Source organism: Pangasianodon hypophthalmus, chromosome 4 (assembly GCF_027358585.1).
Source record: "Pangasianodon hypophthalmus isolate fPanHyp1 chromosome 4, fPanHyp1.pri, whole genome shotgun sequence".
NCBI classification, from domain to species: domain Eukaryota; kingdom Metazoa; phylum Chordata; class Actinopteri; order Siluriformes; family Pangasiidae; genus Pangasianodon; species Pangasianodon hypophthalmus.
This window is the reverse complement of record NC_069713.1, coordinates 22,065,489-22,088,449: the sequence shown is the minus strand read 5'-3', so window position 1 is coordinate 22,088,449 and position 22,961 is coordinate 22,065,489. Positions and strand designations below refer to the sequence as shown.

Below are 22,961 nucleotides of genomic sequence, written 5' to 3'. Positions count from 1 at the left end.
GTCTATATTAATCCATTATGCAGAAATGAATCAGTATCAGAACAAATAATGGGCTTCAAGAAGAAGTTAGAAAAGATTGAGGGCAAATCTAAACAAATAAATTAGTGAAGTAAAAATTTACTGAGTCTTTTAACCACGCACAAACAAACAATATCACCAAATTTATTTGCTCACTTTTTCACACACAACCCCTTCAGAAAAACACACGACTTTCACATGTAAAACAATGTGCCATGTTTTACATACAGTATGTATTTTGACATAGTTGATGTTATTTTTTTCAGCAGTGTTTCTATAATTTTATGGCAATATGTGGAAACACAAAAATCATAATCAGCCAAGCTATTTTATCCATTGTTTGAACAATTGGCCAACTGCTATCGTCATCTTCTGAACATCTGTTAAGACATTGGTGATGTAGTGATTCAGAGCACTGTGCACTAAGGAACAAACAGAATAAATAAAAAAGTAACGAAAAAAACAATAAACACCTACCAATAAAAGGAATATTGATTGTGACTGAATAGATGACTTCCACCAACAGTGCCAGAAACACCCGAGACTCTCATCTCTGCAGGAATACTTTGGCTGTCATCACAGTTCTCTCTGGGGAGCAGTCTTATAGCTGCCTACAACCAGAAAGCCTGGATGTTATGATCACAAGGTGTTGGATCTCCCTCCTTCACCGGCAAAAAGAGCACAATGACACAGAGAGAGAAAACAGAGAGAAGAGATCTGACAGGTCATTAGTATAGTTTCAGTCTTTCTCCCCATGTTCTCGCTCACTCGATGCATGTTCCTGTCTGGAGAGCACAGCAGAGCCCAGAGACCTCGTCATGCTTCCTCTGCTGTAGAGCTGATTAGGTAAAGTAGCTATTAATGAGCTTTCAGAAGCTTCAGCAAACTGCCACAGTACACTTATCGACTGAGGGTCCATTAAAGGCAGACATCCATAACTCTAAGGCAGTTTACTACACGGAGCATAACATTTCAAGTGTACATTGTGTAACAATCAAACATCAAGGATCCCTTTGTGTAGTGCTACAATAAAAACATTTCATGCTGAAGATTACATCTGTTCAGTCATTCTTTGTTGCTGTTCATAGTTCTATCTAAATGCTAATGACTCTGCTTTTTCTTGTTTCTCTGCTTATAATGGGATACAAAGACATGAAAAGCCTGACTAACCTTTGAAACTAACAGTGCGTTTCACCCCAAAGAGCACGAGATGGATATAAGCTGAGCAGGTCATTCACTGCGTCAATTGAAGATATGTAGCGAGAGAGATGAACCATATCACTTCGTTCAGGGCTCTGACCCATGGAAAAGGAATCTACCATGAAAGTGACAGCCAAGAAATGAGAATACAATGTCACTGTACTTACATTCCGCTCCAGAATTATTGGCACTCTTGGTAAAGATGGGTATGAAAGAATGCTTTTGTGGTTAATTAGGTTAATCCCACATTGACATTATAAAAGATAGATTTTTTTTTACAAAACCATGTGTGACAATTATTGACACCCCCCAATTTAATATGTTGTGCAACCTCCCTTTGCCAATATAACAGTGCTGAGCTTTCTCCTATAATGCTTAATGAGATTGAATACAGAGAAAGGAATCTGATACTCTTAAATACAGAATCTCTCCAGACCCTCCAGGGTCCTAGGTCTTCAGTTCAAGGTTTTCAATGGGGTTTAGGTCAGGGGATTGGGATGACAATGTGATAGGCTTTAAACCATTCACATGTGGATTTGGATATACTGTATATTTTAGGTCATTATTCTGCTAAAATATCAAACCATGACCCAATTTAAAACTATTGGCAAAGGCAGCCAGATGTTCATTTAAAATATCCTGCTACTTCATGGAGTTCACTTTGCCATGTGTCCTGACCAGGTTTCTATGGCATTTGAAGGAAAAACAGCCCAGTGACATTCTGACTCTCCACTATACTTAATGTTTTAGGTTCCTGAGTGTTTGTTGCCAAAATCCGATATTTTTGTCTCATCTAACCACAGAACCTGTGTCCAAGTTCTAGTATCATTTAGTAAACTTGATGTGCTTACATTTGTGGATATATGAAAGAAACGTTTTGGTGGCATGGAGGTGGCATCTAATTATAGATTTGGAGACTTGGTGATCACAAAATGCTACCATCTTCTGCAAATCTCCAATCATGAACCTTGGAAAAAAAATTGCCTCTATCCATCTTCCTCACTGTGTGTGTGGGGAAAATACACTTGCATTCTGTTCCAGCCAGGTTCATTAATGCTCCGGTTGTTTTAAACATCTTAATTATTGCCCTAACAGTGGATATGGTTTTTTTTCAGGCCCATAGCTACGTTATTTTTATAGCCATTACCTGAAAATCAACAGACTTTTGTATCATTTTGTTTGTGTATTCTTTGATCTTATTAATCTAATGTTGAGGAATGACTAAGGAAATTTGGCCTCTGTGTATTTATACCCTAGTGAAACAGGAGGTCATGAATGACTGCTTAGTAGTTCCTGAACACTCAGGAACTTAAAAAGTAAAATAAATTAATAAATCAATAATAATAATAATAATAATAATAATAATAATAATAATAATAATAATAAATGGAAATGACAATAATTGTGACATGTTTTGTGGTTATATATATTTTCTGGTATTTTTTAGATTCTTAGAATACATTTACTTCAATTATAGGTTAAATAAATTGTTCTTTCATGCTTTCGGTGTGAGATTAAGGTGTTTTAATAACCATTTTACCCATATTTACCAAGGCTACCAATAATTATGGAGCTGATTATAAATATATTGTGGGAATATTTTACTCACGTATAAAAGTTTACGTGAACTTTCAGTTAAAAAAAACTTTTTTCAAAAAAGCAAAGAGCATTGTTAATATTTTATGTTATGTATTGTTAATATTTTGATGCATATATTATTTATTCTCATGTCTTTAACCAAAATTTTCTTATTTAACTGCATTGCAAAGATGATGAAATATGCTTCGGTTGGATTGATATCACTGTAAAAAGTGGTGGTTACAAGGGCAAAAAGATCAAGCCAGAAAAACCTACCATTAGAAGCTAGGATTACTTTACTCTTTCATGCACCTCTCTAATGTCTTTGTCAAATCTACCCTTAGGACAACTCAAGAGAGGTATCTGCTTTGCTTTTCAAAGAAAATGCAAGCTGGGCTCCCTGAGAGGCACAAAGTCTCTATTGTTCCCTATAGCTCTTCTGTGTCATCCGGCTGCAAGTCATTAGCACCTCCACAATTTTCAATTTGTGTGCCATCTGGTGTTCCGTAATGGCCATAAAGCAAGTCAAGTGGTCAGTCTGCTTCTTAACGCACATTAAAATCGAATTTGAAAAGCGATACCTTTTTTTTAACAGAAGAGAAAGTTTTAGATATTTTTTTCTTAATAATTAAGAAAAAGTAAGAATTAGATTTCAGTGATATTAATACTTAGAGGACCCAAAAAATAGATAGTTATGTTTAAAAATCTAAAAATAAAAGATATACTGTTCAAAATGAGACAAAAATGTGTTTGGACACTTCAGATTATTCTGCTTGTCACAGTTAATTCAAGCTTAATGTAATGAACTACACCATGTGGTTACTCTGCTACTCAGGCACCTGTATGAAATTGAAGGTGACTACATACAAACACTATTAATTACCAGTGGGTTAAAAGTAATTGCAAAATGGCTAAGAAGAGGGAAGTATGTTTTGAGAAAAGGTCTAGCATAATCTCTTTTGCTTAAAATAGGCCACTCTAGTCGCCAGATTAGCAAAACTTGTAAAAAAAAAATAAAAAAAATTATTAATAATAATAATAATAATAAAAGTTCAAAGATGAAGGACTTAAAAACAGGAATGAAAACAGACAACGCACAAGGCAGACCCAGAAAACCAGCAACAGACTGTGCAGGATAATTGTGAGTAAAATGAAGAAAACAGGTAAGAAACAGCAGCAAGGATTGCTTCAGACATCAGTATGTCCAGAATTACCAGATACAACTAGAGCACAAACTATTCAAAGAAGGATCAGCAAGCATGGTTACAGAGGGAGAGTAAAGCAGTGGAAGCCATTCATCAGCCTCAGGAATAAGAAATCTGCAAAAGAACAAGCACACAAAGACAGCAGCTTCTGGAGAACTGTCTTATCTTCAGATTAATCCAAATTTAACCTCCATGGATCTGTGTTTGTGTGGAGAATGCCAGGAGAGGAATTCCAACCAAATGCACGGAGTGGAATTGTCAAAGTCTGGGGCTGCTTTTCCTACAGTTGATGTTGGTGAGCTTGTGTTCATTGATCATTATGAACTCAGAAGTGTACAGAGGGATTTTGGATGTATTTTGGTTTTTTGGTTGAAACTTTGAGAAAACTTTCACCACTACTGTTTCTGAAACTGGCTGATTCCCTGCCATGTCAAGAAGTTCTGTGAAACAAACAATGGCGAACTAAACACTAAAATACTGTAACTGTGATCTTAATTGAAGCCACAATTAACTGTCCAAATATTTTTTTTATCTAATTATGAACAGTGAATCTATTATTTTTAGATTTTTAAAGATAACTATCTATTTTTGGGAAATGTTTTGCTTGAAAAGTGTGCTCATGGGATCATGTAAAATAAATGCCACTTGGTATGACGTTTTCAAAATTCATACGGTTCAATTCAGTAAAATTCAGACAACTGTAAGTGTGGCTTATACACCGATCAGCCATAACATTAAAAACCTCCTGCCTAATATTGTTTAAGTCCCCCTTGTGCCGCCAAAGCAACTCTGACCCGTCGAGGCATGGACTCCACAAGACCTCTGAAGGTGTTCTGTGGTATCTCGCACCAAGACTTTAGCAGCAGATCCTTTATGTCCTGTAAGTTGTGAGGTGGGGCCTCCATGGATTGGACTTGTTTGTCCAGCACATCCCACAGATGCTTGATTGCCAGATCACTGGTTGTCATTCCTTGGACCACTTTTGGTAGGTACTAACCACTGCATACCAGGAACACCCCACAAGACCTGGCGTTTTGGAGATGCTCTGACCCAGTCGTCTAGCCATCACAACTTGGACCTTGTCAAAGTCACTCAGATCCTTACACTTACCCATTTTTCTTGCTTTCAACACATCAACTTTGAGAACTGACTGTTCACTTGCTGCCTAATATATCCCACCTCTTGACAGGTGCCATTGTAACGAGATAATCAAGATAGATAGATAGATAGATAGATTTTCATGTAGTTTCAGATTTATTCTGTGATTGTGTTCTCATCTTTATAGAAATAGTGCTAGTGCCCTCTGGTGTTGATGATCTATCACTGTCCTTAAACCTTCAGCCTGCATCTTTCAAGATTTTTCTTGTTTCTCAGTGACAGTGACAGCTTAGGCTATATTTACAGTCTTTTCATATGAACATCAAATGGACATAATTATATTGGACCTTGTAGGTTTATTAATTCATATAGGATGTGATAATATTTAAAGGTATACATGTAAACTATTTAAAGGAATGATTACTGACTCACTTCAGCTGCTCTACTTCAACGACATTAGAGAATACTGCATAATTTAGTCTTATCCAAATGTTTTCGTGGAGGAAAATACATCACAGGATTCAGAAATAGCCTTAGGTACGTGAAAAAAACAAAAACAAAAGGAAAACCGAAGTGGAGTGCTGTTTTCTCAAAACATGTAGTACTCTAGCTGAGTATGCGCTTTTGGACGCAGCCTTCGTCACGCGCCTTGTCCGTTGCCGCGCGCGTCAGAAGAGAGCGCGTCCAGGCGAGAGCTGCGCGCGCATGCGCAGTGGAGGGTAGGGGGAGTGCAGCGCAGACCGGAGCACGGCGCAGAGATGATGATGATGGGCGTGTGAGCAGCGCGTCGTGAGTTATCCACACCGGGTTCCAGTGGTAATGCGGTAAGCAGTGCTCGGATTGACCAGATGAATGTGTTTAGAGCATGCAGAATGTGACTGTGGAGGGGAATTGTACTGCAGCAGGATGCCTGGCGTGTGTACTTGATGTGTGTGCTGATGACGCTCGTGCTTTGACAGATTCCTCAGGCTGTGTGAGGATGTGAGGATGCGCTGGAAGAGATACGACGCTAATCAGAGCCTGTATATGTCAAATAATGATGTTTGCTTTCCAGTGTTCTGCATTTGAATTCATTTGATATGATTAATAACTGAAAAAGCATGCAAATCTAATGATTTGGCATCAGTAGTTTTACACATAGCCTTATCAGCTTCAACTGAGGGCCATTTTATATGTATGGTATCTGCTAGTGTGAGATTATACCCCTAAGGCCTATGGATTTTATTTTTTTTTTCTGAAATGCAATTTTAACTCCCAAAGAACATCTTTATACGATTTTAAATGTGGCTTTAAAAAATTATTAATAATAATAATAATTCTAATATGCTGCTGATTCAATCACAAAACTTTTTGCCCTATTGCTGTTTTTATCTTGGAAAATAATAGGTCATGATTTATGGAAATTGTTGTAAGAGCCGTGCATATGCTTATGCATGTGTATGTTGTGGTGGTGCTCAGGTGCTGTGCTGTAATTGATCTCAGTGGATTTTGGTTATTTGCTAAATGCCTGCTGTGTATTCTGGCATGCAGGCCTTTTTTCCGGACTAGTCCCAGTGGACATCTGCTTAAATGAATTAAGAGTGTTACAGCTTGCAGAGTTTCTGCATCACGTTAGTGTTTTAATTGCTCTACATTCACCTGCACAGTTAGACTATAGCCTGCTACTAAAGTAAGATTACACTTTCCACTTATATAAGTAAGGCAGTGTCTTGTGTTGCTTAATGTTTCCTTACTGTATAGAGTACAGCTGACCAGATTCAATGCATCTTTCAGTTTTTTATTTGATACCATGTATGATGTTATTGTGCTGTAGCTCATGGGGTCTGAGCGGGTGGAGATGGGGAAATGTCCAGAACAGGACACTGGAAATTCCGTCCAGACGCATATCACTTCTTCCAACAAAGATATGCAGGACAGCGTGAACAGGTACACTCTTGGCTGGCTGAATGCACCTCCAAACGCTTGCTGCTTCTGCTGGTGCTGTTGCTGTAGCTGCTCCTGGTAAGAACTTTAACCATTCTGCGCAACTCTAGACAGCATGACATGCATTTTGCTATAACACAAACTGCAGGACAAAAATCACAAGTGTTTGAAATTGGTTGCACACACAGCCTGCACTCAAATCAGTTCACTCATAAAGCCAGACTGAGTAACCTGAAAGCAGCCAGACAAGCACATTTTTGTTTAACACTGCATAGAACTAAGCTAGCTTAATTTTATATTGCTTTTTTGATGCAGGAGCTTTTGGCACAGTTTGATTTTCAAAGTCCTAATAACAGTTGGTCTGTGGGGAGTTTTGTCTAATATGTATGCTGGATTATATTTACTATATACCCTATTGTAAACTTTGTTTTTGTTTGTGTGTGTGAGTGTTACGGAGTGCATCAGAATTAGGTGCAGGTGTGCTGGGAGCCTTTATTAAGTTTATTGGAAGAACTGTATGTTTACATGATAGTCCCAGTGGACCCTCACACGCACAGACCTGTATACACAGCGGGATACTGCTTATACTAATGTCTTGTACAGTGTACAAAAAAAGGAAAAAACATGTTGTTACATTATGTGCATGTATATAGTCTTACAGTAAAACCTTCTAAGGCAGAAAAGATTAAGGAGAAGACACATGAAAAAGAAAATGAAGCTACAGTTGAGGAACCGTAAGTAGAATTGTATATGTATATGTGGATGTGTGTGCATGATACTATAGCTCTATTTGACCTACATGTAATAATAACATACAAATACTGTTTAAATAGTATACACACAAGAGAAAGTTCAGCACTTACAGCCTAAGTACTTTCAGCCTAATTTCTTCCCCTCACATCTCAAGCATACAGTTACCATGGACAATAATTAAATTTTTACTGGCAAAATAGAACAAAACCCTGTTTACTCCAGATCAGTTTATAATGGAAGACTTAGGGCAGATGTGAGATAATGTCTTACTAAATCTGTACTATGTTTTTTCCTGCAACAACTTTGGAGCACTGGAGCAATGTAGTAAAAAAGCAGTTCAGGTTATTACACTATTAGATCACTTCCCTATAGCACTGTATCCATACAATATCAGAAATTCATCCCTCTGAAAAAGTAGTCCCATCTCCGAAAAGATTAATTATGATTTAGTTTTGTGAACTTTTCTAAGTACACAAAAAGGTGATGAAATTCTTGAACCTGACAAACACAAATATGCTATAGATGTGGTGGATAGAGAGAGATCAGATTGAAAAACACCAGAGTATTCATTTAGTGAGTGGATAATCATAACAATGTCAAAATCCTAAGTGGAATGCAATACAATGATGAATCTCTATTCTGGCTATACAGAGCTGGTCCGACACTACAGGAGGCCCAATCGTGGGCAAAATCATTCGAGCACTTGATTAAGAGTCCAAATGGCCGGGCCAATTTCCGTCAGTTTCTTAAGAGTGAGTTCAGTGAAGAGAACCTGTTGTTCTGGCTGGCCTGTGAGGAGCTGAAGAAAGAGACCAACAGAACTGTGGTGGAACAGACTGTTAAGCAAATATATGAGGACTTTGTCTCTGTGCTGTCACCTAGAGAGGTAAATTACACCCAATAACACACACACAAAACACACACTGACACAAATGGGTTTCTTAATTGGTGTAAGCATAGTATTATAAACAGCATTGTTATTCCTTTTCTTTTTTGCTGCCTGTTGTGTGTTTAACTAGGTGAGTCTGGATTCACGTGCACGAGAGGTGATTAGCAAGAACATGCTGGATCCATCCTCACAAACCTTTGATGAGGCACAGCAGCAAATATACACACTCATGCAGCGAGACTCATATCCTCGTTACATGAACTCCAGCGTTTATGCAGATCTTATTGCAAGTTTGGAAACGGCTAAAACAGCTGAGGAGTCCTAACACACAGGCACATACAGACTCATATACATAATACAGAACCTCTATCTATCTATCTATCTATCTATCTATCTACTACACACACTCTGAACAATTCAGTGAATTCTGACACTTACAGTGAGACGACTATCTCAGACACAAATACAGTCCCCTCTGAAAGTATTGGAAGGGCCAATTCTTTTGTTTTTGCTATACACTGAAGACATTTGGGTTTGAGATCAAAAGATGAATATGAAAGGATAAATCAGAATTTCAGCTTTCATTTCCTGATATTTAGATCTAGATGTGTTAAAAAACTTAGAACATGGCACCTTTTGTTTGAATCCACTCATTTTTCTAGTGATTAAAAATATTGGAACATGTGACTGACAGGAGTTTCTTGTTGCCCAGGGGTGCCTGTTAGACTGATTGTTTAAACAATTAATAGCTCTGAATGTCTACTCTAGGTTTGAACCCTGATTTTTGCCTATCAAGACTGCATTTGTTGTTAAAAAAGTTAAACCAACATGAAGACCAGAGAGCTGTGTATGGGAGAGAAGCAAGCCATTCTGAAGCTGCGAAAAGAGGGAAAATCGATCAGAGCCATTGCACAAGCATTGGGCATAGCCAGTACAACAAATTGGAATGTCCTTAAAAGGAAAGAAACTACTGGTGTACTAACAACCAGACATCCAACAGGTCGGCCAAGAAAAACCACAGCAGTTGATGACAGAAACATTGTGAGAGCTGTAAAGAAAAACCCAAAAACAGGGGTGCAGGTATCACAATCCACCATTTGAAGAAGACTTTGAGAGCAGAAATGTAGAGGGCATACCACAAGATGCAAACCACTCATCAGCGGTAAGCATCAGAAGGCCAGATTGGAACTTGCAAGGAAATACAGAGATGAGCCACAAAAGTTCTGGAACCAAGATGAGCCTATACCAAAGTGATGGAAAAGCCAAAGTGTGGAGAAAGAAAGGATCTGCTCAAGACCCAAAACATACAAGCTCTTTGGTCAAGCACGGTGGAGGTAGTGTCATGGTTTGGGCCTGCATGGCTGTTTCTAGTACAGGCTCACTAATCTTTATTGATGATGTAACATGATGGTAGCAGCAGAATGAATTCTGAACTCTACAGAAACATTCTGTCTGCCAGTTTACACAGAAATGCATCCATGCAGCAAGACAATGACTGCTAACACACTGCTAACACAACAAAGAATTTCATCAGAGTGAAAAGTGGAAGGTTTTAGACTGGCCAAGTCAATCACCAGACCTTAACCCAACTGAGCATGCACTTCACCTCCTGAAGAGGAGACTGAAGATAGAAACCCCCAAAACAAACAACAGCTAAAAGAAGCTGTGGTACAAGCCTGGAAAAGCATCACAAAAGAAGAATGCAGAAACAGTTTGGTGATGTCAGAGTGTCACCAGCTTGATGCAGTTATTGTGAGGGATATGCAACCAAATATTAAGTGTTGTTTACATTAAGACTATGTTCTAAGTTGTTTAACACATCTAGATATCAGGAAATTAAAGCTGAAATTGTCAACTATCGTCTCATATTCATCTTTTGATCTCAAACCTAAATGTCAACAAAAGAATTGGCCTTGCTGTTCCAATAATTTCAGAGAGGACTGTAAATCATCCAGCAGCACATAACCTTATCCAATGTCTTAAAGAGATTTCACATATACCTCTGCGTCAGACTGCATTCATCCATCGTTTACACTGCCCCTTGACCACACTTACTTTCCAGTGTCCTGATATACTGTTACATTCTGATGGATTTTTATGACACTTTGACTCCACTAAATTATTAGCTAGTGGTTAAAAAGGGAAAATTCTAGTATAAATGAAGATATATTTGAATATTTCTCTGCCTTATTTGTGCAAAGGGCACTGAAATGGCAGATGAATACTTGTGCCTTGCTATACATACAGAGGATCTACATTAGGATATATAACTGTTCGTAATATAAAGTTCATTACAAATCAAGGTGCTTTCAATTATAGTAGAACAGAGGAAGTTATGACTACATATAAAACATATGTACATCTCTCTCACACACATTCACATATACACACATTAGAACAGAAATAGTACTTGGACCAATAAAGCTCAGTTTTGTGATCTTCTATTTATTACTACATGCATGTTTTTGAAGTTCAGAGAATGCATTTGATATTTCACTTGTGTATACCGGGATAAACTGTATAAAGAGATATAAATGAATAATAAAGCACAAATATTTGTCAATAGGTCTGTGTCCTATTTTTTAGACTTAGGTCTGTGTCCTAAGTCTATCTTCCACTGAATACAAGTAAGCTAAAACCTCTTAAACTTGAAATACTTGAAGAGTGTATTCTCAACACTCCTGAAGTACATTAGTGGTCCAAGTTTGGGCCACAGTAAAGTCACATGTTTATCCCCAAATATTTTATTTCCAGTTCTTGCAGGTGATGCACAGCTTTTGTGTAGTTGAATTCTAAAAGAAAGGTTCTGAATATAACATTATTCAAAGATTAGGCACAGCTTTAAAGGTACTGGCATTTTGTCACTGTTCTTGTACCTGCAATCGCTAGCAGTTTACTTGTCAACATGAAATGCATGTTTTCAAGGACAATACAGGATAGAAAGAGTTTATCCAGTGTGCTACATGAGCACATACTGTACCACACTAATGCCCAATTTTCTAGTCGCACTAAAACTAAAGCTAGATGGGTATATTGTTTCAGTAATTTAATTTGAGAAAACATTGCAACTGTCGCAGAGAGCATTAAGTATGTCTCTTTAAAATGTTTTTTCTTTTACAAAACATCTCTTGCTTATTCAGTTTATAGATCTAAAACATTTCTATTCTAAATTCTAAAAAAAAATTGCTAGATTTAGAATTGTCAAGCCAGAGTAGTTTGAGCTGACGGGGAGGCTACAGTAACTCAAATAATCACTCTTTACCCCTGTGATGAGCAGAAAAGCACTTCAGAACACACAACATGTCAAGCCTTGAGACAGATGGGATACAGAAGAAGAACAAATCCAGTCAGCCAAGGACAGGAATCTGATGCTACAATGGCCAGAGGCTCTGCGATCACATTTTTCCCTATTTTGTTTGATGTGAACATTAACTGAAGCTTTTTACTTGCATCTGCATGATTTAATACATTGTGAGGCTGCCACGTGATTGGCTGATTGGATAATTGCATGATGAATATTGAGGTGTGCAGGTGTTCCTATTAAAGCGGATGGTGAGTATATTATTAATAAATATTATAAATACTAATAAAGTGTTATACTAATACTTGCAATCTGTATACACATCTTCCACATACAAAGTCAAAACTGGTACAAGGAGGCATCATTTGTCTTTTATTGTGTATCATTTTGTCATCAGAAAACCTTTGTTGTCAACCAAACTCTCTTCTATAATTACAAGGCTTATTTCATTTATAAGTTATAATAGTCCGAAAGCCAATTATAAAAAATTGCATTTCTGACAGGTGATGTGTCCCATGATAACTATAGCTCAGTCTAAGAAAAAGGTCAAAGGTTACTATGGCAACATTTTTGCTAGCTGTGTCTGTGATTCTGAAATCCCAGTAGTACTGTTTAACTTACCTACAACCCAGTGGGGCAAAAATTCACAATCCTGGTGTTAGATTACTCATGCTCTGTAGATGTTAGTGTTTCCCCTTGTTTAACAAACACACATCAAATCAGGAAGGGCTGGTTAATTGGCTGATTGATTAGATCACATTTTAAAGCAAGAAAAACAAACAATAAAATATGCAGGGTAGAGGTATATCATAATAAGGGTTGAGAATCACTGCAGTGTGGTTTGAGGTGGTCTTAGTACCGAGTTTGATATCAGGATTAGTCCAGGATTTGGATTTGTTTGTTTTGTTGCCAGTTCAGTCAGATGACGAGACAGCAGCTGGAGAGAACTTGTGCCCACTGATCAGCACAAAGGATCATTAAGGCTTTATTGATTAGTCGACTGGAGGCAGCTGCTTCTCAATGAATTGCTTTATATCCATCATTTCCTGTTGAGCGGAAAGATTAAAAAAAAAAGGGGGGGGGGGGGGGGGGGGGGGTTGTTATGAAGCTACCAAAGCTTGATCTTTAGGTGTATTAACTAAACAAAGTCAAAAGAAATCTCACACTGTTTCATTAATTTAAGGACAGACCTCTGGGCAGGCACTATGGGGCATCCCAGGATATGTTTTGAAGGTGATGCTGTTAGGATTCAGCATGGTCTTGAGTTTCTCCACTGTAAGACACCCAAATATCAATGGAACCAGAGGATCTGCCTCACCATGACACTGTAGCACTGGTATTTCCTTATTAGTGCCAATCACTGACTATACAGATACAACGAGAGAGAGAGAGAGATTCATAAACATACTGCATGTAAATGTAAATATCTGAAAGATCTAGATGGTTTCATCCACACACTGGAGAGAAAAGCAGAAATACACACATCGGAAATGTACTGTATACCTTTGAGAGAGAGTTCCTGAGAGGCAGCCAGCAGCTCAGAGCAACTACACCTGCGAGTTTCTGATGAGTTTTTAGAGCTGTATAAAGTGATAGTGCACCACCCTAAACCCACATACACATACAAAAAAAAAAAAAAAACTGAGAACATACTACCAGTACTCATTTATGTGTTTAAATGAGAATTTTATTATAGCAAACAAATTCTTTAATTAAGTTCGTTCACAATAAGGGCACAAACCAGTCGCAGGATTCATGAGAATGTCCAGCAAGTACTTTTTACAGTAATTAAATTTCACTGCATCATTTCTCACCTGAGAAAAGCCACCCAATACGATGCGATGAGATGGAATTCCATTCTTTACCTCCTGATCAATCAAAGCATTGACTGCAATAGGAAATAGAAATTAGGGCACATGAAACATTTAACACATTTAGAAGAATGTTTTACACCTTTCACAAAACATTGAAGATGTACACACTGCTTTCTGCAGCTTTTTTAATCCCAGTCTCATCCTCCTCTGCATCTGGACCCAACCCAATAATATCAAACCTGTGATCAAACCAAAACAAATCATTTAAATAACCTGAATAATGACTGGTTCTGAGGACTGTGTTATTGGGGGAAAATTCGAAAGCACTGATGCAACTGATACTTACCAGGAAGGCATTGCCATGTTCATGTTAAGGGTAACTGGCATGACTGGTCTGGCATAATCCAAGAGAGAAAGAAAGAGAGAGGAAAATGAAATAACTCAAACTGGGATATTTATTTTCATAAATTTGCTTGTATTTGATAATATGGTGCATCGTACGTACGCATGGGGGCAAATGTACTTGACATAAGGGGTCCTGATCCCAGCCATTGCTTCAGCCCAGCCATGCCTAATGGAAATAATGGTAAGTAATAATGATATCAATGTGGCAATCAAATTTTGTCAACTCACGCTTAAGTCAAGGGTGTGCACTCCTTACCCTGTATCTCCCAGGCCATGGAGGAAGATTACCTGGAAATTTAAGCAAACATCCATGTCATTGCTAATTACCATGAGGCACATTTATAATAATCACACTGTTGCACATTCAGACCCAGTTGTAGCCAAACAAATTATTCAGTCAGAATCAGATGACTCTTTTTCATTAATACAACATAATATCTGCAATATCTAATATCTACAGCCAGTAGCCATTTTATCACATAAACCTATCATATAGTAGGTGTTTATAGGTGTGCAATTACTGACCAAGTACTATTTCAGGCTAAGCACAGATTCTCAGCCGATCTCTACCCCTCCATCAATAGACAGGGCAACCATAGGACCATTGCTGACAAAATATTATTTAGGTGGGTGTGTGCCACTGGTACAAGTCTTTCAGATGCATTATCACTACTGTGATTTTTAAAAACTGTACACTTAGTGGGTACTTGGTATTACCTAGAAGTTACTACACACCCTGCTGGTCTACCTTGTGCGTGTACAGTGTCCTGTGGGAAGGCTTTCCACTAGATTTTGTTAGTGTGTGGATTTGCTCAATCAGACACAAGAGCATTAGTGAGGTCAGGCACTGCTGTCGGGCGAGGAGGCCTGGTGCGCTGTGTTCCAAAGGTGTTCAATGGGGTTGAGGTCATATCTCAGTGCAGGCCACTCGAGTTCTTCTACTCCAATCCTGGCAAGCCATGTCTTCATGGACCTCACTTTGTCATAGTGGAACAGGTTTGGGCTCCTTAGCTCCCATGAAGGGAAACAGTAATGCAACAGGATACAAAGACATCCTACACAATTGTGTGCTTCCAACTTTGTGGCACCAGTTTGGAGAAGAACTACATATGGGTGTGATGGTCAGGGGTCCACAGAGATTTGGCCAGACAGTGTATCTGTCAAGTAAGTTCCTTCTGGCGTCATGCCAATATGCCTTTATTATATTACTATACAAGAGTGCAGACACACACACACTCACACTCACTCTCTCTCTCTCTCTCTGTGTGTGTGTGTGTGTGTGTGTGTGTGTCTTACCGCCGCTGTAGCTTTGCGGGCGGCCGGCACAATGGCGGGAAGCGGCGCGGACATGTTATTACCGCACATATACCGGAGAGCAGGATGACATTCAGTAGGAGAACAAGCTTTCAAGCTGCTGCCCAAGCTGTGTCGCCTGTAAATTAGTACTGTAGTTTTCTAATACAAAAAAAGACCAACTCAAATAAACCAGACCAGTCGTATAATGCAGTACACCTAGACTTTCGCTATTTCTAAGTTTTTGGAGTGTACAGTACGCTAGCTTGGAGCCATGTAGAACCTCCACTGAGTGCAGCCCTGTATTGACAGTCTAAAACAGATCTCCGTTCAGCTCTAGTCTTACATGTTTATGTTTTAAATAAGGCACGTGAATGAAAAGCCTGATCCTGGATCAGCACTCTGGGTAGGAGGGGGAGGAGGAGGAGGAGGAGGAGGGGGAGGGGCGAACCAACCACATACCCACGCTCCAGACTGACACAGGAAGTCCTGCCTTTTATGACGCCTCCTGTATGTGTCTCCTGATTGGTGGAATTTTAATATTATGAAAAGTCCGTGACTGCTATTGGTTCATCAAGTACCAATACGTTTCTGGTGGAGTGTGGTGTGAAGTGCTGTCTACCGCATTTCTCCCCTTTCGACTTTCAGAGGCATTGAAACCAGCCTAAGTTTTTATTATTTTCAGCCTGGAATTTGTGACTTTTTCTAAAGTAACTCAAAATTTTTAAAAATGAAGGAAAAAAATCCACTCACTTTCGAACAGGTGCTACACATACAGTATTTGTACTGTATGAGTTCTGCAAGTATTGAATAAATAACAGATTCAAAATGGGGAAATATCAAAACTGTGAAAAGCTCCTGTGAAAAAGTCCTTATATTGTTTGCATTGGGACCAGCTAAGATAAAGGTCAAGTGTTGACACTTTGTTGAGAGGACATGTCCACTACATTGAGAGATATGCTGGGATTCCCATCACTAGCTACCAAGCATTGAAAAAGCAAAAAAGTAAAATTATGACCGGGCATATAGCTATGTTATTTGGACGAGAAAGCGTGGGGACAGTTAAGAGGGCCTTGACACTGTCCCCACTACCTAGACACACTCTGGGTAACGTGGGTAATACTAAACACAAGGTGGAACAACTCACACCAGAGGGGATGCCAGTCTATTGCAGGGCACCATGCACACACATTCACACTTATGGGTAATTTGGTGTAGCCAAGCCACCTACATGCATGTTTTTTTGGATAGTGGAAGGAAACCAGAGAACCCAGAAGAAAAACATGTGAAATGCGAAATTCCACACAGATAGAATCGTGAGCAGACTTAAAAAAAAAACATTTTTAGCATAATACATCCATTTGTTGTTGACTTTTGAAGGTGTTCCTGGATAAGAAAATAATTTGGAGTGCAGAATTTGGCATAGGGACGAATGTTAAGGTAGTATTTGGACTGACTCTGACTCTGACTTTGGACTGACTCTGACTCAGACTCAAAACTCAAAACTCAGACTCTGTCCATACAGTAATATGAACAGTATGTACATATTCATACATATTCATACATACATACAATGTACAATGTACATATGTTCATAAATACAGAAAATGAACTGTATGTAAGGGGTAATAGTGCTGTGTACTCTAATATGACAGATAGAGTCACACATTTGGTCTCAGCATCTTAGCTGCCATTACGTCCTCCAGATTTACTTCAGTTTCTGGGATCTGAAAAGTTTGATGGACACACTTTCAGAATCTATTATAAAACTGGGTCATGCTTACAGTGCTGCTTGCTGCTAGTCAAAATGGGATCCTTTAAGCTGCGTATGATTTTCTGAGAACATTTTTCTTTTGGAGAATGATCTTAAGGTACAAGTTTTAAAAATTTTACAATTATTTTAATTATAATTTTTGTGGAGGGCCAGCAGAGATATACTGCTATTCATATATGGCGTGAGCACAACAGCTCAGCATAAGCATATTTATTTAGTTTGTTCAGGAGTATGGTAGAAATGTGGTTTTATTTTGGACCTCAGTAAGGCAGGCTAAAACTGAATAGTTCATCATGTTAATCAGTATCATGTTAATGACAAAGCTCTTTTTTAATTGCCATGAGCAGGGTTGCCAGATTGCATATAGTATGTTCACGTATTGCAGATAAATACTGCAAATCAGAAATGCACACCAACTCTTTTGTTTTGTTTTGTTTTGTTTTGTCTGGTGAGATCCCAGTTCTAATTTATGTAATTTAGGTTACTAACAGAGTTTAATGTGCTGGGAAGAGTTTAATGTTAATGTGTCACACCACCCCATCGTGGATTGTTTTCCTATAAGAGCATGTGTTTTATTTCTTGTATGTATAATATTATAGTGGTTTTAACTGTTAACAAAGTACAAACATTTGTACGTGGCTTTATTTATGAATATTAGTGCACAGACACCTTTTTATCAGTTTGGTGCATGTCCATCTAATTTATGTGTGTAATGCATTTGATAAATAAAAAAACTTAAAAAAATTCTGCCAGCAACTGCTTTCCATTAACACTGAGTCGTTTTTTCCAATGTTCGAACGTTTGGGCTAATTTCAGGTCTTTTTTGAGTTTGTTGTCGTTGTTGTTGTTAACCCATGAGCATGGCCATCAACCGTGTATTACATTAAAGGAATACTTTCTCCTTAAAGGCAGAGACTGGGCCGTTTCTCGCATCGGGGATGTAGCTCAGTGGTAGAGCGCATGCTTTGCATGTATGAGGCCCCGGGTTCAATCCCCGGCATCTCCACATGGCTGGTATCTTTTGATAAGTACTCGGTGATCATTTGTTCGCCGTTATTTTAATATTGTATTTTTAACATGAATATGAATTTTGCATTATGGAGTATAATTAATGAGGGTTTTCTTTATTAAGAGGCAAAATGTCTGAATGAAAATGATTCATTCTCACTGGCTATTTTAAAATATTATTAGCTCCAGGTATACAGTTCTTTTAAGAATGTGTCTTGTCTCATTGTGGCACATTTCTGTTACAAATATAGACTTTAAATGCAACATCTAGTTACCCTCAACTGTGCACAGAGATTTGACATTTTCCTGCACTTCCTTATCTTGCTCCATGTTTTTCCGGTGTGCTGTACCACGTGTCTGTCCGCCATGACACTTGCCCTTGACTAGGTTGACTAGCAAATGTGCAGCAAGACAAATGTCTGTGTCCAAGACCACCGGTGGAAAAAGTATAGACATTGTGAGAAATTTACCACGGATAACCCTAGCTAACCTTCGGCCAAATCCTGGTGCAAGGAAAAATGTAAGTCATGTTTCTGTGTGGACTAGCAGTATAATCTTTAGCTAGCAGGTTAGCTTGTTAGCCGGAACTAACAGCTTGAGGTTCATTTACTTTGCTAGTTTAAAAAGATGCGAAATGTAGAATATTAGAAAACTTGTCTCTAAACAGTCACACTTAGTCACTGAAGTTGAGAAAAAAAACAAAACATTTGTGTTCCGATACTTTAGTTGCTAGTTTTTAAGCAATGTTCAGTGATGTTAAGCTACATGTATAGGTCAGTAGATTTAGATTTAGATCTGTTTAACTCATCATTTGGTTATCAGTGCCAGTCATCTGGAAAATGATCAGAATGCTTCCCAATATTTGTGAGGTCTTGGAAAAGTGTCTGCCTGGAAGATTGAATTTTTAGCTTTTTTTTTTTTTTCTTCTGCTGACTTCAAGTATATCTTTAAAAAAAGGAGGGGGAATCAGTGATACACAATGAACTGAACTGACCAGAAACCTGGCATAGTTGGAATTCTGACCAGATTTGATTTTTCATGCGCTTAAGTGTCAGGTTGTTTGTTTTTACATAATGTTTGAAATGTAAGTTTTGGTTTGATGGTGAGTCCTGTTAAACTTTACTGTTCTCCATGTCCCATTCAGTCAGTAAGGTAAGGGAAAGGGTTTTTTTTTTTTATTATGATTACAAACTTAGAAATTGTGATGCATAATTTGGATTGTGAAAATGCCTTTAGATAACGATATTTTGCCATTTTGTCAACCCATAGGATGTTGGCAGGATGTTGGCAAACCCTGTAGAATCAGTATCTTGTATCCTTCTCCTTCTATCACTTTAGATTGAGCACTGTGCATGTACTATAATTCATTTTACACTAATAATAGCTGGCGAGCAGACTGCAGATAAATAATAATAGCTGGCGAGCAGACTGTAAATGAATTGGTACTTTTTTGTATTAATAACAAACAAAGGTGGTCAGATTAATTGGGAATGCCAAGGCTTTCATCTGAAACATAGGCGTGATACCGAGGATTCATTTTTCTTACAACCAAGTGTCAAGTGTCCTGCGTACGTTAATGTTTGGTGCACAGCTGACTGCTGAAATTGAAAGCATGTTTTAAACCACTTCTAGAATAATTCCTAGATGTACAGAGTTATCCCCTTGAAATGGAAAAATTGATCCCAAAGATCTGAAATAGGGATCAAGTCTACTTAGAGTCAACCCCTGAGTTACAGTATTTAGATCCATGTTGACAGCCAGTAATGGACAGATTGATGAAAAGCTAAAATGAAGCAAAAAGAAGAACACTGGAGTTAAATTGTGTGGATTTTAAAGTGTAACTTATACAGCTAAAATAATGCCTGTCTACAGGAGAAGCGTCGAGGGCGAGGGATGCATGGTGGGAATAGGAGCGGACGGGGTCACAAAGGTGAACGACAGCGTGGGAACCGTCCCCACCTGGGCTTTGAGGGAGGCCAGACCCCATTCTACCTGCTAATTCCTAAATATGGCTACAATGAGGGGCACAGGTGGGAAAAACTACACTGCTCACTTCCTGGACTTCTTATGTAATGTTAAAGAATGTGTAGGTTTTTCTCCTGTCATGATCCTTTTCCACAACCTCCTCACAGATTTAAACATAACTGTATGTGTATTTGTCTTCAGTCGTCGCCAGCAGTACCCGCCACTCACTCTGCGGAGGCTGCAGTATTTAATAGACCTTGGCCGCGTAGATCCGACTCGGCCCATAGACCTCACGCAGCTGGTCAACAGCAGAGGAGTCACGATCCAGCCACTCAAACGTGACTGTGGGGTCCATCTTGTAGAAGAGGTTTGTGCATTATTATTAATCTCATGTGTTCATAATATCTAAAGTAAAGGGGGGTGGGGGGAGGCACCACTGAAAACTGCACGATATGGAGAGGAATTCCTGTCACACTCAAGAAGAAATCATTACCGAGGGGGAAAATGTGAAATGCAACGAACATTTGATATTACTTTTCAGGAATAGCATGTGAATGCTTGATATCTCGACTGGAATGCTAAAGTTTTGTCACCACTCTGGTCAATTCTTTATTCCAAGGATGTGGCATCTTCATGATCTTAATGGCATTCCAGCTAAAACAGTGCAGCATGCAAGTACAAAAAAAGTAATGTGTGCAGTTACAATAATAAGAAATGATATCTGACATGAAACAGTACATTCACCTGAGTTAGTAAAGACATGACCAGGAAAATGCTGATTAGCAGAATTGTTCCATGTAGGCACATCTCTAAATGTCGCTTACCCAGAAACTTCTGCTTCATCGATCGCAGATTAGTTACTTAACCACATCTCAGTAACACAAAGTAGAAGACTTGTGATTGGACAGTTCTTTACAACTCATTGTGGCACAAATGCTGGAGTGATTTAGCTGGAATTCAGTGAAGACACCATTTGGTGAAATGCAGTGATGTGCTTTCCCACATACAGTACACTGCACAGGGACTTTTTGCTTGTTTTCCTCATGTTCTTTCAGTTTTTTTTAAATAATGATTATATTTAATTGTGAAGTAAATTCCTCACCATTACTTCCTAATCAGGTTGAAATGAATCAGATTGTCCAGAGGGGGGCAGCAGTCAGTCATTTTTAAGGTTCTTGCATTAAAAGCACTTTCTTACCCAACTAAAAGTGTTTGTGTGTGTCTGTTCAAGGGAGCTGACATATTCTGTGCTAAGGTGAATCTGGAGGTTCAGCGTGCTTCTGAAGCTGCCATTGCTGCAGTGGAACGCAATGGTGGTGTAATCTCGACCAGCTACTACGACCCTCGCAGCCTACGTGAGTCACGCTGTGTACATAAACATGTAAATATACATGTAGCATGAAGTCAGCTGACATTTATATTAAATTTTGGCAACTAAATAGTTGTTACTCTGTGTATAGTAGTATATTGTAAGAGTTGGTGATATGGCTATTTTAGATCAATTAAAATAAATAACATTTAAAAAAAAAATTTAAAAATACCAATTATCATACCATGATACACATTTTGTCAGTTGAGATGAAAACACTCAGACATGGCACCCCAAGCTGTTTTATGAACCAGACTTTACTCTGTTTGCTAGTGCAGCCCACACTTTATTAAAATTAGTTTGAAAAGGTATTTTGGCCTAAGTGGTTATTCCCTTTTTTTGAGGTTATATTTCCTCCTAGAGCTATATTTACATTGGTTGGTCTTTGATCAGTAACCTGCAAAATAGTATTAAAAACCAATGTGAAAATAACTGTGATAAACTCGTGGGTGATGATCCAGCCTGAAAAAAAAATCATCATAGTTTTAGTCAGATTGCCCACCTCTGCAATATTGTATGACTTATTCTAACTTGTCCCTTTGTGTGTTTTGCCGCAGAAATCCTTGTGAAACCAGTGCCATTCTTCATGACTGGCCAGCCCATTCCTAAGCGGATGCTCCCCGGTGAAGATCTCCTTCCATACTACATAGATGCTAATAACCGCGGTTATCTTGCTGATCCAGAGCAGATCCAGGCAGCCCGGTTTGCACTGGCAAAGAAATACGGTTACACATTACCAGACATATCAACGGAAACAATGTGCAAAATGTTAGCAGAGAGGAAGGACCCGCGACAGATCTTTTTTGGTTTGGCCCCAGGCTGGGTAGTAAATTTGGCAGAGAAGAAGATCCTTAAACCCACTGACAAGGATGTATTGAAGTACTACAGTTCATAATATTTAATATGGCTTACTGACACTCAAGCCAGTTTTCTGAATGATATTTGTGTAAATATGTATCATTGTTTTTGTTAATCAGTAATAAATTGTCACCATGCTTAAAGCTTGACTTGAGGTGGTAATTTTTTTGATCGCTTCCATTACATGGCTGTTGAACAGTCCAATTTTCCACTATTTATCGAAGTCATCCTTATGAATACTTTGAGTACAAGTGTATTACTAACATGTCTTATTTCCCATTATCTGCAATATAGAGAGTACAGCCAACAGTCAAACATGTAAGTCACTGTCTGTCCTAATCAGTGCAAAAAGCAATTTGTAATTTAAGGAATAAATAGCTACTCACCACTGCCAACCAAAACTGTCTTTCCCTCTGCATTGAGGAAAGGGGGATGGTCAGTAGGAAATGTGTGGATGAAAGTTTATTTCTACTACGTTACTATATTAATATTATGGCTTAACATGGCATT

At 38.5% G+C, this 22,961-nt stretch overlaps 3 protein-coding genes and 1 non-coding gene across 4 annotated transcripts; 3 read left to right on the top strand and 1 right to left on the bottom strand.

Annotated features, from left to right (window-relative positions):
• Positions 1-5,818: 5,818 nt before the first annotated feature.
• Positions 5,819-12,188, top strand: LOC113540027 (regulator of G-protein signaling 20). The gene is made up of 5 exons (XM_026936203.3): positions 5,819-5,923; positions 6,913-7,100; positions 7,676-7,756; positions 8,427-8,661; positions 8,795-12,188. Exons 2-5 carry the CDS (start codon positions 6,916-6,918, stop codon positions 8,987-8,989), a joined length of 696 nt encoding a protein of 231 aa, XP_026792004.1. The 5' UTR covers positions 5,819-5,923; positions 6,913-6,915; the 3' UTR covers positions 8,990-12,188.
• A 136-nt stretch (positions 12,189-12,324) lies between these two features.
• Positions 12,325-15,807, bottom strand: lypla1 (lysophospholipase 1). Its single transcript, XM_026936873.3, has 9 exons — positions 15,481-15,807; positions 14,441-14,472; positions 14,285-14,350; positions 14,126-14,173; positions 13,948-14,018; positions 13,780-13,853; positions 13,469-13,570; positions 13,156-13,329; positions 12,325-13,011 (listed from the first exon to the last, which is right to left on the bottom strand). The coding sequence occupies exons 1-9, from the start codon at positions 15,547-15,549 to the stop codon at positions 12,958-12,960; spliced, it is 690 nt and encodes a 229-aa protein (XP_026792674.3). The 5' UTR covers positions 15,550-15,807; the 3' UTR covers positions 12,325-12,957.
• A 2,378-nt stretch (positions 15,808-18,185) lies between these two features.
• trnaa-ugc (transfer RNA alanine (anticodon UGC)) lies at positions 18,186-18,257 on the top strand. The gene has a single exon. It is a non-coding gene; the product is annotated as a tRNA-Ala (tRNA).
• A 343-nt stretch (positions 18,258-18,600) lies between these two features.
• mrpl15 (mitochondrial ribosomal protein L15) lies at positions 18,601-22,594 on the top strand. Its single transcript, XM_026936006.3, has 5 exons — positions 18,601-18,779; positions 20,132-20,289; positions 20,426-20,591; positions 21,456-21,579; positions 22,151-22,594. Exons 1-5 carry the CDS (start codon positions 18,675-18,677, stop codon positions 22,486-22,488), a joined length of 891 nt encoding a protein of 296 aa, XP_026791807.3. The 5' UTR covers positions 18,601-18,674; the 3' UTR covers positions 22,489-22,594.
• The last annotated feature ends 367 nt before the right edge of the window (positions 22,595-22,961 follow it).

Bases quoted from the DNA above. Each gene is read 5' to 3' on its own strand.
- lypla1 (XM_026936873.3), bottom strand. From the start codon at position 15,549: ATGTGCGGTAATAACATGTCCGCGCCGCTTCCCGCCATTGTGCCGGCC. The intron at 14,473-15,480 runs GTAAGACACACA...TTAAATTTCCAG, and splicing joins CCCGCAAAGCTACAGCGGCG to GTAATCTTCCTCCATGGCCT. The intron at 13,012-13,155 runs GTCTGTCCTTAA...TCCGCTCAACAG, and splicing joins CCCATAGTGCCTGCCCAGAG to GAAATGATGGATATAAAGCA.
- mrpl15 (XM_026936006.3), top strand. From the start codon at position 18,675: ATGTCTGTGTCCAAGACCACCGGTGGAAAAAGTATAGACATTGTGAGA. The intron at 20,290-20,425 runs GTGGGAAAAACT...ATTTGTCTTCAG, and splicing joins GGCTACAATGAGGGGCACAG to TCGTCGCCAGCAGTACCCGC. The intron at 21,580-22,150 runs GTGAGTCACGCT...GTTTTGCCGCAG, and splicing joins CTACGACCCTCGCAGCCTAC to AAATCCTTGTGAAACCAGTG.
- LOC113540027 (XM_026936203.3), top strand. From the start codon at position 6,916: ATGGGGTCTGAGCGGGTGGAGATGGGGAAATGTCCAGAACAGGACACT. The intron at 7,757-8,426 runs GTAAGTAGAATT...CTGGCTATACAG, and splicing joins GAAGCTACAGTTGAGGAACC to AGCTGGTCCGACACTACAGG. The intron at 8,662-8,794 runs GTAAATTACACC...GTGTTTAACTAG, and splicing joins CTGTGCTGTCACCTAGAGAG to GTGAGTCTGGATTCACGTGC.